Genomic DNA, 21,028 nt, shown 5'->3' on the forward strand with positions numbered 1-21,028 from the left:
GAATCTTGTCACAAAACCAGTGTTTTTTTCTGTTGTTATTCCTAGAGTGAAAATATAAAAAATTTTAGCAGTTTTAAAAGTGAACAATTTTAAGTGTTTTTTGGCTTAAACTATCAGTAGAAAAATGATCCAAAATGAAAAGATGGGGTTTTAATATTGACTGACTGGATGAAATGAAATTCTGGTTTGATTTGTAGAAAATAAAACCATTTTGTAGGTAGATGTTCGTCTCATAGTACTAGTATTGGTGTGTTAGCATTAGTAAAGATAATTTTGCTTGTTGTCTATTGTATCACATTGTTATCTTAAGAATTCATTAGTTTTCTCTCTCTCTTTTTGTAGATTTGCAGCCAGTTACTTATTCAGAACCTGCATTTTGGTGTTCAATAGCATATTATGAGCTAAATCAAAGGGTTGGAGAAACCTTTCATGCATCACAGCCTTCACTGACTGTAGACGGATTTACAGATCCATCAAATTCAGAGAGATTTTGCTTAGGTTTACTTTCCAATGTTAACCGAAATGCTACAGTGGAAATGACAAGACGGCATATAGGTATTTCTTTTCTTTATTTTTTTTTTCCCCTCTAGAATCTTGACTTAACTGGGTATTTGTGTTTTGTGTCAGTCACCATGTTGTTATCAGTCATAACATGTGCTACTCTGGTTACAGTAGCAGAAAATTCTATGACATTTTCTAAAGCTATTCTTGTGCATTGGTAATGAAAATGTGCGACAGTGTGCTATTACAGAAAGAGTATAAGAAAACAGTCAATTAATTTTCTTGGGTTTTTTTGGATACTAGGCACAACTAGATATCTATTTGTTACCATTTCCAAATCTAGCTAACTTTTGTCCTCCTTTGTGGAGGACTTGGATTAAATCTTAAATCAACCTCAAAGATTGGTTGATAATCCCTTGTTTACACCCTTTCTTTACAAGGATTTCAACTCATTTCAGTTCTGTAAATATATAATATGATTCTCTTCTGTGCCAGGTACATTCAGTCAAAAAAAAGAAATGATTCTTGAACTCAAGGAGCTTACTGAGATCAAACCACACACACACACACACAACTATGTAAATGAAAATAAATTATGGATAAATGGGGAGATCAGAAAAGGTCTTTTGTGACAAATGTCACTTGAGCTAAGCATTCTAGCCAGAGGAGGCAAAAAGGGAAAACATTACATACTTCAAGGACAGACTATATCAGCCTCTGCAAAGGCATGAATAGAGGAGCTGAGATGGCATATGTGGAAAACAGTGAGAAGGCCAATTAGACTGGAATGAAGAGTACCTAAGAAAGATTGGTGTGGAATAGATCTAGAAGGATTGGTGTTTAGATTAAAGGGTTTTCATTGACAAACAGAGAAGTCTGAATTTTACCCTAGATGTTCCTGAGAGCCATTGAAATTTCTGGTATTGGAGAGTGACATAAAGTCAAAATACTTGAAGAATGGATCGAAGGAGGGGAGGATGTGGGACTGGATTCAAGAAACCAATTTAAAAGTTACTCTCTTTAAATTTTGGTGAAGAGGTGTGGGCAGAAGAGAATTTAGAACTCAAAATATTTTTAAATGAATATTTAAAATAACCAGTAAGATCATTTTTTACCTATTTTTTAGAAAGACAGGGATGTCATAAAAATCTAGAGGAGAGAATATTCAGGAGAGAGTTAACAGCATTGTTAAACGTTACAGATATGTTGAGAAGTATGGGGCTCGAGAAAAGTTCAAATTTTGAAAGGGGAAGGAGGAGAACAAGTAATTATTAAGTGCCTACTATTTGTCAGGCTTTGTGCTGAGTGCTTTATAAATACTATCTCATTTTATTGTCACAACAAGGCTGGGGAGTGGGTGCTATTATTTCCGATTTAAGGAATGGGGAATAATTGAGAAAACAGACAGAGATTGTGACTTAACTGAAGGTTGCACTGGTAATAGCTCATCACTTAAGAAATCATTGGTACAGAGAGCAGTTAAAATTCAGTGATGAAGCCGTAAGCCAGATTGCAGAGTTGAGAAAAGAATAAGAGGTAGTGGAGAAAATGAGTTTACGCATCTTTTTTCTAACAGTTTGCCTTAGAACAGGGAGGAGAAAGATATAGGAAGGAAGGTTGCTTAATGCAGCACAAACATTAATTAAATACTGATTATTATGTTTTAGTGACTGTAGTAAGCACTGAATATATAAATAAAAGCGTTTCTGCCCTCAAGGAACTTACACAAAAAGGAACTAAAATGATTGGTAGATGGGAATGGGGAAGCAGGGGGATATAGTTTGAAATGATTGTTAGAAGCAAAACCCAAAAGGCAATAAAAAATGACCAAATTATACCCTTTCTTAAAATTGAGGTGGAACTCACCAATGAGAGAAGAAAACCATAGAAGTGGAGGAATAGTCCCAAGTTGAGGGCTTTCCAGGTGCAAATGGAAGATAAAAGATGAGAAGAAAATTAAGATATGATAGTAGAGTCTTAAAAGTTGTAAGCAGAGCTTAAAGAGAAAAATGAAGTGGGGAAGGAATCAGGAATAGGTCATCTTTTAGAAGGCATGATTTGAGATGAATCTTACAAAGAATTCTAAAAGGCAGAAGGAGGGAAGGAAAAAATCTAGGGATGCAGGGACAGCCACTGAAGGGGGTACATAGGAGGTAAGATGTCATGTGTAGCTAGATCAAAGACAGTACCATATAAGGAGATTAGAAAGGTTGGAAGGGGCCAGGTTATAAAGGTTTTAAAATGCCAAGCAGAGAATGTTATATTTGACTCTATAGGTAATAGGGAATCAGCCTGAGTTTATTGAGTAGGAATATTATGTTAGTATCTTATCAGGAAAAATCAGTTTGGCAATGGAATGAAACATATTGGGGTAGGGAGAAACAATAGTCCTGACTTGAGGTACTAAATGTCATGAGAAAGGAAGGAAGATAATAGTTACAGGTACAGGATTCAGTGATAATTTTGAATAGAGTGAACCTAGAGCTTGCTGAGTAATAGCCATAGAGGAACACACTGGAAGTAGTAGTGGGGAACAAGCAGTCTTCTGATCTATGGCCATGATGCCATGAATTAAAGCATAGAAGGGAAGTTTCTATGAATACCCCAAGATTGGATGAGCATGAAAGAGATTTCAAAGTGAAGAAAATTATGTTTATTATAAAATAGGAATTTACCAAAGCACAATTGAAGGAAGTAGAAAGAGTTGAAAAAAATGGGTGATGGTTATAAGACTAGATAGCAGCGGGTTGGAAGATGGTATGGTTTACTCTTAGGCATGCTGGGATTATTAGCATCGGGAGAAGGTGTGAAAATATCCTTATCATAATGAAAAAGTCAGGAAATGGGAATAGCTCCATTGATGATGGTAGGACAGTAGAGTGTTTCCCGACATGGTGCCATCTTGCTGTGTTGTTGCCACCTTGATGGTGACCTTCATCATTGTTCTCAAAGAGGACCATGACATAAGGAGGTGATGCCATGGCATGCAGGTGAATTGGGTTGATTGGGTTGACTGTGCAATGTCACCATTCTCACTTTATTCTCTAGAACCATCTGGGTCCAGTGACCAAATATAGAATAGGGTAGACCTGAGATAGGATAGACTGGAGATGACCATAAGAGCCTGAGCTAGATGACTTTCTTTTCTTTCTTTGGAAGCTGTATAGAAGTAAATTTAATCTTGATATAGCAAGCATTTGTTAAACCAGTACTCTGTGCCAGATGCTGTGTTAAGCTCTGTGGACACAAATGCAAAAACTGTTTTTACCTTCATGTTATGCCCTGATTGAGGTAAGATAGCATGCATGAGTTATCTAGTAATGGAATGTACTGACTTTGAAAGAAATGGGTTCTTCACGAAGTCTTAAAAACAAAGGTGAAATGATTATTTGTCAAGTATGTTGTGGAGAGACTTCTTATTCACCTAAAGGTTGTACCTGATAATTTTAGAGGCCCATCCAGCTGGGATTCTATGATCATGTTGTTTCTTTTCAGTCTTTATCTCTTGTAGAATAAAATGTAAGGTCTTCAACTTGTTATTTAAGGTTCTCTACCATCTGAGTGTCATGTACTTTTCCAGTCTTAGTTCACATTATTGCTGCTTTACCTAGTCCACATTCCAGCCACATTTGTCTAAATAATTTGAATCTGTTGTTCCATTTCCTACACATCTCTAGTTTTATAAGCTGTCCACTCTGGATGGGCGAATAAATGAAAAGGGATTAAATGCTTACTATATGACAAATAACATGGGGATACAAATAGGAAGCAAGACATTTCCTACTCAAGGAGTCCCCATTTGAGGAGACAGCTCAGCTGCAGGATAGATGGAAAGGGCACCTTTGGATGGTCCTTTGGATATAAGGACTGCACTCATGGCCCTGGTTTTGAGAGTTTATATTTAGGTCTGAAAAATAAGCAGGTCAATGGATTATCATGGTGCTGCAACAGAACAAAGGCAACATCTGTAAGATTTAGAGAGCACAAGGAGAGGACAGATAATAAGCCCTAGTGGATTTCCATCTTATTGGAAGAATTACAGTTGATGGCTTTCTATATATCAAAGAGTTCTGGAATCCAGAGAACTGGGTCTGGTTCTTAACTCTTCCTTTCTAAATCTTCATTGTCCTTTAAGATACAGCTTAGGTCCTGCCTGCTCCCAACAGTCTTGATAGTCATCCTTGTCTCTCCATCTTCAAATTTTCTTGAATTTACTTATTTCTATATCTTTTTTCTTTCTTTTTCCCTAGTAGAATATAAGCTCCTTGGGGGTAAGATGTTTTTATTTTTGTCTTTAACAATATGTTAAATATTTGGGGGTGAGGGAGATAACTATACCTTTTATTTTACCAGTTTAAGAATCCCCCTTTAATCAGTGCAAATCAGCACTGTAATTTAAGATTGAGTCTTTGAGTTTCCTGAAACATTGAGGGACCGTGTCAGAAATAGGCCTCAAACCCAAGTTTGACAGACTCTTATCTACCACCCTATGCTGCTTCTCATTATTTAGCATGTTACATATGGTAGATACTTAATAAGTACTGTTTGAGTTGTGCCTTAAAGCATTATAGAAATGTGAGTTCAGGAATCAGAAAATGTACTTTTTTCCATATACTACTTATTAAATCAATTCTCTAAATTATGTACCTTCCTTATTTTTTAGTGTTAGCAAATAAAATTGATGGTTGATTAACTGCCTTTCTATAACTAAAAGAAACAAAAAGTTGTAGTGTATCCCTCTCAGTGTCAAAAATGGCAAGAAAATACCTTCATACTGTAAACTTTATTAAGTTCACAATAGGATATGAAGAAGTACAACTAATTTTAAATTTTGTTTTAGGAAGAGGAGTACGCTTGTATTATATTGGTGGAGAAGTTTTTGCTGAGTGCCTAAGTGATAGTGCAATCTTTGTCCAGAGTCCAAATTGTAATCAGAGATATGGCTGGCATCCCGCAACAGTGTGTAAAATTCCACCAGGTAAGATTATATGCCCTCCAATACTATAAAGCAAGTTAATCTCTTTTGCTCTTATTCCTAACTACAAACTTAGATTATTTGTACACCATGATTATTCTGAAATCTTTGGCATCTTTGAATTCTTCTAAGAAATGTTGACTGTAGGTAATTGACCATCTTTTTACAGAGTTTATTTTAATTTGTTTCATGATAGGCTGTAATCTAAAGATCTTCAATAACCAGGAGTTTGCTGCTCTTTTGGCTCAATCTGTGAATCAGGGTTTTGAAGCCGTGTACCAGTTAACTAGAATGTGCACCATAAGAATGAGTTTTGTTAAAGGTTGGGGAGCAGAATACAGGTATGAAATAATCATTTTCTTTATTAGTCTCAGTGTTTAAATAATATCTTATTTTTTCTACTTCCTCATTTCTTTTGTATCTGTTTAAACTCAAAAGAGGTAGCTCGTAATCCATTATTGAAAGGTTTCCTGGCATGCAGTAATAGAATTCTCTTTTTAAAAAAATTATCCAACGTTTTCCCCAGTTATATTCAAAACAAATTTTTTTACATTTGTTTTTAAAACTTTTGAGTTTGAGATTCTCCCTTATTCCCACTTCCAGCCTCCATTGAGAAACCATATGTGAAATTGTGCAAAATCTTTTTATAGAAGTCTTTTTGGGAAAGAAAACATACATCTCCCACCCTAATTTAAAAAAAAAAAAAAAAAAACTCAAGAAAAATAAAGTGAGAGAGAGAGCTTCAATCTTTATTGATACAATCAGTTCTTTCTCTGGATATAGACAGGATTTTTCATCTTAAATCCTTCATTTACAACTGGCCATCCTGGAATATTGCTGTTACTTTATATATAATACATTTCACTTTGCTTAAATTCAAGGAGGACTTTCCAGATTTTTTTTTTTTTTTTTGAGAGCATCCTGCTCATCATTTCCTGTAGAAAAAATAATATTCCATAACAATCACATATCACAATTTATTTAGCCATTTCCTAATTGTTGAGTATCCCCTTGGTTTCCAAATTTTTGCCCTAAAAAGAGAGCTGCTATTTCATACATATAGTTCCTTTTCCTTTTTTTTTTCTTTTAATCTCTTGGTATTCATATCTATTAGTGGTATTGTTATGTCAAAGGATGTGCATGAATTTATTGCCCTTTGGATATAGATTACCTCTTTTGATCATTTGATCAATTGGGATGTGGTTCTTTTTTTTTTTAGTTCCCTCTATTTTTGAGAAATAAGGCCTTATCAAAGAAATTTGCTTCAAAATTCTTTTTATAGTTACTGTTGCTAACTGCATTTCCTCCCCCTCCCCATTTTATTTTCTCTCACCTTTCACTCTGTCTTTCCTCAAAAGTATTTTGCTACTGACCCGACCATTCCCTCCTCCAGTATGTTCTCCACTTTTAAACCCTCCCCATTTCCCATATCCCATTCCCTTCCTACCTTGCTGCAAGCCTATACTCTTATACAATAGAGTTCTAAAGGAATTGATTGAGTAGAATTCTGGTGTGAGAAAATAATTTCCCCCCTTTTTTTTAACCTACTCTGAATAATTATTACAAATTACAGTAGTGAGACTTTTTTATATATTATTATTTTGGTTTGGTATTTGTGAATAAAGTCTTTCTGATAGTTTGTATTCTAGGAATGTGAAAATTATTCTGAGGGTTTTTAATTGTGTTCCAATTTCATATACCCTCTGTTGAGAAATCACCAGCAGAGTATATTCTTATGTCTTGTTCTCCAAGGCTATGCAAGGAGGACACACAAGTTAAAGCATATCCTGCAAAACTAGAGAGGCTTCAAGTACAAACTCAGCAATGGGACTGTGTGTGTGTGTGTGTGTGTGTGTGTGTCTGTTTTTTATCCAAGGACCAGGAGTAAGTTAGAAATGGCTTGGTGGATCTTTGGCTTTATTAGATACACGAGCTCCTAAATATCTATCAAGAAGAAAGGGTTTGAGGTCTCTTCCAAAAATAGTACTATCATTGGCAAAAATCATGGCTTCTTGATTTAGTAAAGTAAAAATGCTGGTAAAACCTATTTTTTGACTTAGCTTTATTTCTACTTTCTTGTAATTGTTTCCTTTGTGAAATTTATAGCTGTAAACATATTTAGCATTTCTTATAGAGCTGTGTAAACTTTAAAATGAAATGAAAAATTGTTCTCCCTAAAGTAATGCCTCTTTTTGCGGGGAGGGGAACATTGTTAAGAAGTTTATGAGTTAATAGCTGAAAGATACAAATATGGATGGACTAGTTTGACATTCATGTGGAGAAAAGCTGCACATGTTAGTGCAGCAAATATGTTTATATGGTAAAAATTGCTACATATTTCATGTAGGGAAGGAAAAATCTCTGATTTTCATCATCTTACTCTGATATTCAGTTATTTGGTTTTTTTTTTTTTTTTTTTTTTTATTTATTTTATTTAATAGCCTTTTATTTACAGGATATATACATGGGTAACTTTACAGCATTAACAATTGCCAAACCTCTTGTTCCAATTTTTCACCTCTTACCCCCCCACACCCCCTCCCCTAAATGTCAGGATGACCAGTAGATGTTAAATATATTAAAATATAACTTAGATACACAATAAGTATACATGACCAAAACATTATTTTGCTGTACAAAAAGAATCAGACTCTGAATTATTGTACAATTAGCTTGTGAAGGAAATCAAAAATGCAGGTGTGCAATAAATATAGGGACTGGGAATTCAATGTAATGGTTTTTAGTCATCTCCCAGAGTTCTTTTTCTGGGTATAGCTAGTTCAGTTCATTACTGCTCCATTAGAAATGATTTGGTTGATCTCGTTGCTGAGGATGGCCTGATCCATCAGAACTGGTCATCATCTAGTATTGTTGTAGAAGTATATAATGATCTCCTGGTCCTGCTCATTTCACTCAGCATCAGTTCGTGTAAGTCTCTCCAGGCCTTTCTGAAATCATCCTGTTGGTCATTTCTTACAGAACAGTAATATTCCATAATTTTCATATACCACAATTTATTCAGCCATTCTCCAACTGATGGACATCCATTCAGTTTCCAGTTTCTAGCCACTACAAAAAGGGCTGCCACAAACATTCGTGCACATACAGGTCCCTTTCCCTTCTTTATAATCTCTTTGGGATATAATCCCAGTAGTAACACTGCTGGATCAAAGGGTATGCACAGTTTGATAACTTTTTGAGCATAGTTCCAAACTACTCTCCAAAATGGTTGGATTCGTTCACAACTCCACCAACAATGCATCAATGTCCCAGTTTTCCCGCATCCCCTCCAACAATCATCATTATTTTTTCCTGTCATCTTAGCCAATCTGACAGGTGTGTAGTGGTATCTTAGAGTTGTCTTAATTTGCATTTCTCTGATTAATAATGACTTGGAGCATCTTTTCATATGACTAGAAATAGTTTCAATTTCTTCATCTGAGAATTGTCTGTTCATATCCTTTGACCATTTTTCAATTGGAGAATGGCTTGATTTTTTATAAATTAGAGTTAATTCTCTATATATTTTGGAAATGAGGCCTTTATCAGAACCTTTGACTGTAAAAATATTTTCCCAGTTTATTGCTTCCCTTCTAATCTTGTCTGCATTAGTTTTGTTTGTACAAAAACTTTTCAGTTTGGTATAATCGAAATTTTCTATTTTGTGATCAGTAATGATCTCTAGTTCTGCTTTGGTCATAAAGACCTTCCCCTTCCACAGGTCTGAGAGGTAAACTATCCTATGTTCCTCTAATTTAGTTATTTGGTTTTAAAAGTAAATTCAGGTGTATAAATAGTTTGTTACGAATACTTTCAGTAGTAGATTTGATATATTAGCATGAAAATGAAAATTGAATCCATGGGAACTAAGTTACCAAGCAACATAGTGCATAAAGAGGAGAGCTGAGGGTCCAGGATCAAACTCTCATAGTAATTAGTAGAATTAGAAGGAATGGTCAGACAATAAAAGCAGTGTCATAAAAATCGAGAGAAAAGAGAGTATCATCAACAGTGTCAAAAAGTTGTTGATGTCAAGAAGGATGTGCATTCGAATGTTTGTGGCAGCCCTTTTTGTAGTGGCTAGAAACTGGAAACTGAATGGATGTCCATCAGTTGGAGAATGGCTGAATAAATTGTGGTATATGAATATTATGGAATATTACTGTTCTGTAAGAAATGACCAACAGGATGATTTCAGAAAGGCCTGGAGAGACTTACACGAACTGATGCTGAGTGAAATGAGCAGGACCAGGAGATCATTATATACTTCAACAACAATACTATATGATGACCAGTTCTGATGGACCTGGCCATCCTCAGCAACGAGATCAACCAAATCATTTCTAATGGAGCAGTAATGAACTGAACTAGCTATGCCCAGAAAAAGAACTCTGGGAGATGACTAAAAACCATTACATTGAATTCCCAATCCCTATATTTATGCACACCTGCATTTTTGATTTCCTTCACAAGCTAATTGTACAATATTTCAGAGTCTGATTCTTTTTGTACAGCAAAATAACGTTTTGGTCATGTATACTTATTGTGTATCTAATTTATATTTTAATATATTTAACATCTACTGGTCATCCTGCCATCTAGGGGAGGGGGTGGGGGGGTAAGAGGTGAAAAATTGGAACAAGAGGTTTGGCAATTGTTAATGCTGTAAAGTTACCCATGTATATATCCTGTAAATTAAAGGCTATTAAATAAAAAAAAAAAAAAAAAAAAAAAAAGAGTGATGTTGGAACCTTAAAAAAAAAAAAAATTATAGTGCTTAAAAAGCACTACCTTCTTGCCAAATCAATTAATTTCAAGAAAGAATAATATGAGTATAAGCATAGTACTGTGCTTCATATGGTTTGAAATAAATGCCATTTTTCTTTTAAAAAAAAAAAAAGAAGAAGGATGTGCATTAAGAAAAGACTATTAGATTTGTCACATAAGAGACTCTTAATAACTTTTAGAGTAGTTTCTATAGAATGATGAAATTAAAGACAGATTATAGAGAATTAAGAGGAGAGTGGGGGGAAAAAAGTGGCGGCACCTATTATAGAAGCTCTTCTCAGGTAGTTTAGCCTTAGAAGAAAGGAGAGATACTGGATCAATAGCTAACAGAGAAGAATAGATAGAGAGAATTTTTTTGAGGATAAGAAGACGTGTACTTATAGGCAGTAAGAAAGTAGTCAGAAGATTAGTGTTGTTTTATGTTTTATTCCATAAATTAAAAACAATATTTTTAAAAAGTTATACCTATGTAATCTCAAACTTAAAAAATTTACATCAAGCTAGTTAAAATATCAATCTTAATTTTTATCTACAATAGCATAAACAACTATTATATCTGTAATTTTAAAGAAAAGTAGCCAGAAGATAAGTGAGAGAATGGGGATAACAATAGTATTCAGTCTGTTGGAAGAAACACCATAGAATGGATTCAAGGATTTTGAGTTGGTGGGGATTGACTTTGGCAAGGAAAGAGCCATTTCATCATATGAGATAAGTGAAGGCAAAAAATAGTGGCAGAAAGTATCTGGGTGATATAAGGTGTAAAGTGGAAGGAAAAAGAGGAAACCTGACAAAGAGCCTCGGTTTTTTTGTTTTTTGTTTTTTGTTTTTTTATTTAATAGCCTTTTATTTACAGGTTATATGTATGAGTAACTTTACAGCATTAACAATTGCCAAACCTCTTGTTCCAATTTTTCACCTCTTACCCCCCACCCCCTCCCCAAGATGGCAGGATGACCAGGGATTGGGAATTCAATGTAATGGTTTTTAGTCATCTCCCAGAGTTCTTTCTCTGGGCGTAGCTGGTTCATTTCATTACTGCTCCGTTGGAAATGATTTGGTTGATCTCATTGCTGAGGATGGCCAGGTCCATCAGAACTGGTCATCATATAGTATTGTTGTTGAAGTATATAATGATCTCCTGGTCCTGCTCATTTCACTCATCATCAATTCGTGTAAGTCTTTCCAGGCCTTTCTGAAATCATCCTGTTGAGCCTCAGTTTTTCAATGACATGATGATACGAGGTTTACAGTTGAGTAGGTGTTGGATAGAGGAACCATAGGAGGTTTGAGAAGAAATGAAAAGATTTAGAAGAGCTGCTGTGATGAGAGAAATGGTCATTTAGGGGCATAAAAGGGATTGCCTAGCAGTAATTAGGGTCCTGTTGAGATTATGTAGCATGAATTATACATGAATCCAAAACAGCACAGTTTTTAAAGTTTTTTTTCAACTTCATTCAACGGCACTTGAAGGAGTAAAGGTAGGAGTAATCCAGAGCTGAGCTTTGATAGGATAAGGGAACAAGGAAAAAAAAGAGGACAGTGTAGGGTTGAACTCTTTTTTTTTTTTCAGGGGCTTAAGATAGGGAAAGGAACCTGTGGCCTGTGGAAATGTGATGGCCTGGGAAAAAACTAAGTATTTAAGAAATTGCAGATCGTGAACACAATTTGGAGCTGTAAAACAAAGTAAGAAGTGACATGTCATGAAATAGAGAGTTTAAGAGTTTATAAAGATAGAAGTGAACTGTTTGTAGGTGATAAGATCTAAGTGATCTCTCTAGAGCTGGGATAGGATAGAGGATGAAATCATTGGAAATGAGTAAATTAAGTAATTGGGAGATTGGGTATTATCAGTTTGTATGTTGTAGTACCCTAGTATGAAGAAAAGCATTTAGGAGAGAAAGTGTGATCAAGGTACTGAACTCATGAAGGAAAGAAGATAATCGATTTGAAATCAGTTTCATCTAAATTGGGTTTGATCCTAAATTTAGAATAAAAATAACAAAGATATCCACAATTCTGTTAATAACTTTGTGTGTCATGCAATATTTTTAGTATGTTATCCTAAAAGGTGGCAAATAAAGATACTTTTCAATTTAAAAATTTGAGAGTATCTAAAGCATTCAAAATCTAAACCAAATAGCAATGGAGCCAAGTATAGATTTGAAGATGGTTGTTCCATTCATAAAAATTGTGGAACATCTGAAATTGAATAGACTTAGGACTTTTGAAAGGAATAGAAAAGAATGAGATGGATTGTTTTCATAGACACTGATATTTTAAAAACAAGAATTTTCCTGTCCCTTGTGAAAAAGCCTATCTCCCTCTTCTCATTCACTTCGAAAACTAAATATGATCAAGAATTTTGAGAGTCCCATGTTGACTTTTTTAAAAATCACTTGTCAGGTATTGCTTGATAGCTATTTTCCAAAGACTCAATATGTGGGGAGTATCACAGGTTCCAGAGTATAGTAGTGGAATTTATATTCTGTTTCTTTGACCTTATATAAGTCAATTTCTAAGCCTTAATTTCCTCTTTGGTAAAAAGAAGGGAATTAGATTAAATCATCCAAGGAACCTTATAAGTTTTTGAGCGTATTAACATTTTCTGATTTTTGGTTCAGACAATCTGAGACAGATTTAGCATTCCCTACAACTTAACTACTAGTTTCTAAGAGTATAAGTCATCTTTCCACCACCTCCCATCAGCCCAAATAAAGTATAAAATAAAATCATCCTCTGTAGCCAACCTGGTACTGATTTTCTCCAGACTGACTAGTTAGTTCACAAATGAATCACATTGGGTTTATGTTTGGAGCTTTTCCCGGTTAGGGATGACATCTACCTGCCAGATTTGGTGCTATGTTAGCATAGCTTTTGAGAAGTTTTTGTTGTTGTTGATTGTTTTTGTTTTTGCTTGTTTAAAGAAAGAAGCAGAAGGTCTTGTTAAGTGGAAACAGTCTTCATTTGAACTTACATTTGGAAGATTTTGTTTGGTTCTCAGTACCACATTTTAAGAACAATATTGATAAATGAGACTGTTAAGGAGAAAAAATGTGACCAGGATTTTGAGGGTGTCTCAAGATCATGTCATATGAGAAGCATTTGCTGGGACTTGTAAGAAAAAGTATGGATGGGATATGATTTCTGTCTTCAAATAATTAAGAGGCTACGCCCCTGAAGGGTAGCGCTAGGATAAGCAGTAGAAGTTACAGAAAAATAGATTTTTTTAAAAAATTTGGTATGAAGAATTTTTTTAAAGTTAAAACTGTCAGTGAAATGAGTTATTTGAGGTCTTTACTGCTATAAATGTTCATGAAATAATCAAGTGGCTATCAGTCAGTGATTATAGTAAAGATGATTCTTTCCCTTTCTGGGTTAGAGGAGATAACCTCAAGAGTTTAGTTATTCAGTTGTGTTCTACTCTTTGTGTGTGCATGCCAGTACTGCGTGGGATTTTCTTGGTACAGATAACTGGAGTTGTTTGCCATTTCTATAACCAGTGGATTGAAGCAAATGGAGATTGTGACTTGCTCAGGATCACTTAGCTAGTAAGTGTCTGAGACTAGATTTGAACTCAAATCTCCATGACTCCAAGCCCAGTACTCTACTGAGCCTAAATGTTTCTCTGACCTCAGGTCACATATGAGCATAGCATTTAGGAAGACGATGTTTTCTTCATGATAATGAATAGTATTTGAATATGTATTTAATTTAACCTCATTAATATTTGAGATAGTTTGGAGCATTTTATTCATTTTAGTGGGGCAACTAAGGTGTTAGCAGTGCAGAAGATTTACATGTAATATGTCAGATTATGATTTGATTTTATGGTTCACTAGTTCTTCACTTGGCTTTATTAATATTAGAAGGCTTACATGTTTGTTAGTAGGATGCTGTGCGTGACACAAACAGTGCTTTGTCAGCCTCTGTTTTTCTCTGTATAAATCTAAATTATTCTATACATTTTGTTTTTAGATATTGAAATTCTATTGTGTTTAAAGGTATGTCAATCTTAGTTGACAGTGTCATTCTTTTTGTCTTATTTTCTCTTACTTTTTGTAACCTCTATTCTCCCCTCTCTCTTTTTTTCACCAGAAGGCAGACAGTAACAAGCACCCCTTGCTGGATTGAACTTCATCTGAATGGACCCCTACAGTGGTTGGACAAAGTATTAACTCAGATGGGATCCCCTTCAGTGCGTTGCTCAAGCATGTCATAAGACCTTCACATCCTAGTTCCTGTGGACTAAATATTTAGTCCTATCAACAGACTTATGATAACGGCTCATCTGTCGTAGTATTTTTGTGTGGTCTCCATGAACTGTTTACTATCCAAAAATTCAAGAGAGAAAAAAACAGCACTTGAGGTCTCATCATTTAAAGCACCTTGTGGATTCTGTTTCCTATTACTCTACTAGATGGAAAAATTAGTGTATAGAAATACCTTCTTCTAATAGGAGGAAGGGGAGGTTTTAAAGACTTAATGGTGTCTTATTGGGCATAAAACTGAGTGTCCCAAAGGTTTAATAATACATAAATAGTTGTGTACAGGTAATGTATCATGATCTCCAATATCACAGTATTGTTGTGCTATTCATATATTTTTAGTTTTCATAAGTAGGTGTGTGTGCACTGCTTCTTGATTTAGATAAGCCTTCCATAAAATTGCAAGTTTTTAAGCTGTTATCCCCACTTTTTCATTATTTTTGTGTTTTTTTTAATATATGCACACTTATATATGTACTTATAATCAGATCTTCATTTTGTCATAAAGAAGCAGATTTTCCTTGTCAAAAACTGATTTTTTTTTCCTGCCTTTTACCAAAAATAAACTAGTGGGGGAACAAAAGTGGTTTAATCTTTTTAAATCTTAGACCTTTGGTATGTTCAGTGGAGCTTAAAAAAATCTATTTTTCTTGATTTAATGTTAATCCCATTGTTTTAGAAATCATCAGTGTGGTGGTGTTATTTTTTAAAATCTCCTTATCTTCCCTCCTTTCTCCCACTATCATTCTTATACCAAAACAGCGTAGCATGACATCTGTTGCCAGTAATGGTTGCACTGATACTGCTGGCACAAGTTAATTTTGGGGTATAATTAAAATTCATATTTAGTAAATCCCCTTGTCCTACAAATTTTGACAAATAGCAATTGACTTGTGCAAACTTAGCAGTTTATGGATTTATCCTTTGCACCTCATATGTACAGGTGGCAGTATAATTTTTTTCAGGGATAAGCTAGATTTATTTCAGTATATTTATCTTTTTTTTAAAAAAGTCAATGTGTAAGTTTAAATACACTGATTTTTTTTAAGTATTTCAAAATATTTCAGCAACAAACCATATTCTTTGATTTGAGTGGTTTCATATTGATTAGTTACCAGATTGTATTATGTACATTATGAAATAAGGGCCTTGTATAAATGTAGTCACTTCAGAAAATGTCTCGAAGAGCAGGGCTGAGGAGCACTCAGCAGAGAAGGATTGTTTTTATGATATGTTCAAAGATTTACAATTTCTATCACATTCTGAAATCATAGAATTGCAGAATTAAAGGGTTGGAAAGGGCCTCGGATTTTCTTGTTTACATATTGCCTGCAGTCAGGACTGAACTTAACCCTGAATTTTAGGTGGTTATCTATCTTAATTTTATTTAAAAGTCTCAAGAGGAGATTCCAGAAGCTCCTTTGGTACTCTTTTTCAGCAATTAATTTTTAACCTAACTTTAATTTCTCTCACCATAGTTTAGGCATTTCCTTCCACTCCATCCTTGATGGAAATGGATGGTCATTCTTCCCCATTTCCCCAAGAGATCTCATCTTTTAACTCAGCTCTTTAATCACTTTTGGGTTGTTCTTGCTCCCCTGGTTTCCATATACATATACCTTTTTGTTCATAGCTGCAAATTTGGCACGGTACTATTAAGTACCTCATTTAATTAAGATTCAGATTTTTGTTTTAAATAAAGATTTGTTCTACAAAGATACAGATTGAAGAATCTGAGAAAATGAGTCCCTGATTCATTTTGCTTGACAAGTGTCCTCAGTCTGTAAAAGCACTGCTTCAGCTGTCATGCTGTTCAGTTTTTTCCTCTACTTGAAGTCCTTGCTGCTGAATTCTGCTACCATAGTTTTCCAAAGCTGTCACCACCACTGTTTTAAAGCTGCCATCACCGCAGTAAAGATGCTGCAGTGACCACTGCCTCTGCCAGACCTCCTGACAACAGTGGGGTTCCAGCTTTGAACTATTCAACCTATTTTAGCAGTTGCTTTGAAGCTGATATCAGCTTCTAAAGCTATCAGTGCCAGAGCTGTTGTGCTGCCATCAGGAGCTGTTAATGCCACTTCTACAGCTTTTCTTCACCTGATTGACAGCTTTCTTTGGAATGGTAGTAGGTACTGGTAGTTGAGGCAGGAGTTTTAGCAAATATTGTCATTGATACCAGGTGAGACACTAACATCTGAAATTATCAACACATTAAGCAGGTATCAACATATTAAGCAGGGGAGCATATTTCTTACAGTGTGATGAAATTAATGGGAGTGAATTATTTTCCTGTATAAAATTAAGCTTTACACAGAACTTATTATAAACACCTCTGTTACACGAAGCAACCATATCTGTATATTGGAATTACTTCGTGGTGTGGTTAGTTAAGCTTCTGTGAACAATATATCTTGGTGTCATGTTAACTTTTTAATGAAAATACATTGCTGTCTTATTTGTTTCTACTATGTCTCAGTTTTTGCTGTTCTTGATCCTCACTAATGATTAGTTACTATCTTGTAGTTTTGGCTTTTTAATTTACCTTTTAAGTGCACTATTTCTATATGGAATAGGTTTCTCCTCTCAATTGAGTTATATCTTTTTACATGTCAAGATTGTTTAGAATTTTATTCTCCAAGGTGCTAGCATTTTCTCCCCAAATCTTAATAACATCAATGAATGAACTGAATGATCAAGTTCCTTATCTCATCATTATCAGCCATTAGTTAAAAATATGAATTCATATTGTACCTAACGCAACCATTTGGAACACTTGTTACTTTTTGCCTTTGCCTTTCTTACTCATGATAACTAACCTTCAGTGGTTAGGTTTGGTTACTTCCAAGTATGACATTTCTACTACTTGAAAATTCACTGTCATTGGTCATATTTTTATATCATTTAGGAAAAGAAGCTCTTAAAGTAAAAGCATTATTACATCTTATGTTCCATCTATTTTAGAGGCCTTCTTATCATTTTATACAGATATGACAGCTTTCTTTATATAGACCCATGTTATAAATATGCCTATATATGCCCTTGTTTATGTTTTTGAAAAATTAGTATTTTCTTTTAAAATACTCTGAACAACATACAGTTCTTTACTATTCCAATTTTTCATAAAATTCCTCTTTATTTCCTTAAATATGTTGCTTTTTTCTTGGGATTCTGAGTTATATCATTTATTTATCACTTTCACTGGGGTGAAAAGCACTCAGTGTTTCAATTGAGATAAAAAATAAAATAGTATGCTTAACCTAATAGATTTCTCTTCCTCTGCCAAAAAAGTTGCTCTGACATAACTTTGGGAACTTGGGAGAGTTTTATGATCACTGCCATTTTGTAAGGTACTGTGGTAGGCTATGACAGGGAGGGGTGGGAGCCCTGGATAGAAACATACATACAGTACTGTTCTGTTCTTTTGGGAGTTTATAGTCTTATCCAACATTTCTATACATTTTTGTTTCTATTGCTGAACATTGTAATCTTAAAACCTCTTTCTTGCCTTGCCTGCCCATTTATATATCAGATTTGCCAATTAAGTCATCTGTATGTGTAGAGAAGAAAAGTGATTTATTGCCCATTCTTGCTGTGTTGGCATTTTTATATGTCACATATTTTTTCATACAGTTTTACCCTTGCTTTCTTTAATTTTCCATAAAGGTCACTGAACCTAGTGTAAAAGCTCTTTTTCCTAGGCAAATTAATTTTTTATTTATGATATACTTCTCATATATTCTAGTGTTAAGTATTCTTGATGAAGACCCCTCATCTACTCTTGATGTATAAAATACAGTACCTTCTCTCTTATTAATACCTGAAGATTAAAATTTATTTATGACCTTATAGCATACGGTAGCATAGACTGATGTCTACTGAGATAAAAAGACAGCATAACTCTTTGTACTACACTTTATTCAACAAATTGATGGGTATATTTTATTTCTTTTTTTCCTCCTTCTCAGTAGTGTTTTATTTTTCCGAATGTAAAATAGTTTTCAACATTCATTTTTGTAAGATTTGGTGTTTCAAATTTTTCTCTTTTTTCCTTACCTCCCTAAGACAGCAAGCAATCTCAGATAGGTTAAATATGTATGTGTAATCCTTTTAAACATGTCCATATTTGTCATGTTATTAAAAAAAAAAAAATCAGACTAGAAGGGAGGGAAAAAAACATGAGAAAAGGAAGGAAAAAAAAGGTGAAAATACTATGCTTCAATTCTCATTCAGTCTTCATGCTTCTCTCCATCCCAACTCAGTTGGAATTGGATGACTATGTTCTTAACAAGTAATGCGACATGCTTTGTGGAAGTTGTAATTGTTGATTTACTATTTGTTTTGGTCCTTTTAGGTTATTGTACTTATTGTAGATCAAGACTGAGATGATACTGTCAATTTCCAGAAGGAAACTGCCTTTCTGTCCAAAATACCAGCTAGAAAATAACCAACAGTATATTTATTCCATATAATAGCAATACTGTTGAATATGTTTTCATTTTATTTAAAGAGCAGACACTGGGTCATTGTTCAAAGTCAAAATAATTCCACAAGAAAGAGAATTAATACTGAGAATATCTTCTAGTCATCCAAACATTGAAAAGTTATTTAGATCTTAGCAGAAAATTTTATTCTTATTGAAAAACTTTCTTCCTTTTACAATTTCCTTTTATATATCAGACCTGTGGTCAGAGGCCACCTAATCTACTTTCTTTATGCAGGTTGTAAGTGGCAAAGTTTGAGATTCAAACCCAGGTTTTATATTGGTCGTTTTATTAGTTCACTTTATAAGAGGATAAATCTCATTTGTGTTGCACAAACCTCAGTGCATTGACTTAAGAATTCATGTGACATAGATATTGCCTTCCTTCCCATGTATTTAAGTTACCCTGAAAGTGCCAGGATTAAACCTAACTTTTTGAATGCTTGGGATGGAATTAGTTTATTTCCAGTCTTGCCTATGCATTCTATAACAGTGGGGATTCTCTCTAGTGTTGCTCAAATTTCCTAACTAAATAAAACCCCAGGGATATGGCTAGATATATATTAACTATATGACTGCAAGTCCTATGTCTGTTGGATTAATAACAGTGAGTTTTCATGACAGTCAATGATAGAAATTTGGGAACTCCAGTAGGGGGAATTAAAGATGGAGAGAGGAGGGTTGTTTACTTCTCCCTCCATTTTTTCAAATTCCATTTCCCCCATCTTCCTCCCTAAATACCGTGGTGATGGGAGAATACAAGAAAAACTTCTCTTATAAAAATCCTTTAAAAACACACACACACACACACACACACACACACACGTATATGTATTTTCCCCCTCAGAAACTCTATCATCTACCCTATCTGCTCTTGCTCTTTGGTTTCTTTTTCTGAAGGGTGAAAAAACCTTCCAGAGGAGAGATCAGATCCTATTTTAGTAAATTTATATACTCTTGCCTTGATAAAATACAATAGTAATTTGTGTAAGTTACAGTCCCATACTTTATCTTAGATTTAGGCAACATTCCTGAATCTTGTTTATTAGTCTAATAGTAAAAGTAAAACACAAAGTACTTTTATCTTTACCATACAAGTACTTCATTTTTTTACCACAGCTTTTATACTATAAATATCCATAATATGATTAGTGATGAAAAAGTTATCCTACTTTGTTTTTTATTTTAAAAGGTAAACATTTTTAACATTTAATTGTGCTTGCAGCCATTAAGCTATAAAAAGCATTTCTGCATTTGTCTAGCTAGATCATAGTATTGAAGATAAAATAAACATGTTCTAATGAAAGAATATTCCTTTTGCAATCTACTCACTAGGTTCAATTTATTTGTACACTAAGATTAGAAAATATCTTGATAATTCTGGGCTTAAGGAGTCAGCCTTTGAGGAAAATCTATCCTTGTTGTCATGTTCTCTTTCCAGCTATTTGAAGCAAGATTATGGGAATTAGTTGACAAAGGGTATTTTCATTTTTATAAAAACAAAACAAAACCTGGACTGTATATTTTTGTTCAGATAATCTCAAAGTTGTATAAAAAATACTATAACTGGATAAAACTAATAGCACCTCTTGAAAAATTATCAGATCAGTTCACTTGCACTTTAGGGGATTTGACTGAAATATAGGTTTTACATCACTGGGTTTTGAACTCTTCAGTACACTGCTCTCTTAGGCATGCCTCTTAAGATACAATTTACCTAAGTCTTGGTGACTACATGTAAAATAGAAAACTTTGAATATAGTATTTCTAGAATCCCCAGCCTTTTATACATGACTCAAATGCAAAAACTAGCCATTGGCAAATATTCTGAGAATATATTTAGGCTGATAGCCTTAAAGGTAGCCTTATGCTGCTTAAAATGTTTAAAAAACAAATCCTGATATGTTCTACAGCAACCCTGGGAGAAGTTGAGTAAAGGTGAGTAGTGTTTCCTTTTTTCCTATTTTGCTATCATCCCATGCCTACTTGATTCTTTTTCTTTCTTAGCGCATGTAC

At 34.3% G+C, this 21,028-nt stretch overlaps 1 protein-coding gene across 4 annotated transcripts in view; it reads left to right on the top strand.

Annotated features, from left to right (window-relative positions):
* Positions 1-16,997, top strand: part of SMAD2 (SMAD family member 2) — a 103,365-nt gene extending 86,368 nt beyond the window's left edge. For all 4 annotated transcript variants that reach the window (XM_031945973.1, XM_031945975.1, XM_031945976.1 and 1 more), the window contains 4 exons: positions 343-555; positions 5,342-5,479; positions 5,673-5,817; positions 14,363-16,997. In XM_031945973.1, the coding sequence (XP_031801833.1) occupies positions 343-555; positions 5,342-5,479; positions 5,673-5,817; positions 14,363-14,486 (620 nt within the window). In that variant the 3' untranslated portion in view covers positions 14,487-16,997. The remainder of the gene's footprint in view (positions 1-342; positions 556-5,341; positions 5,480-5,672; positions 5,818-14,362) is intronic.
* The last annotated feature ends 4,031 nt before the right edge of the window (positions 16,998-21,028 follow it).

The sequence above is a fragment of the Sarcophilus harrisii genome, chromosome 1, assembly GCF_902635505.1.
Source record: "Sarcophilus harrisii chromosome 1, mSarHar1.11, whole genome shotgun sequence".
NCBI classification, from domain to species: Eukaryota; Metazoa; Chordata; class Mammalia; order Dasyuromorphia; family Dasyuridae; genus Sarcophilus; species Sarcophilus harrisii.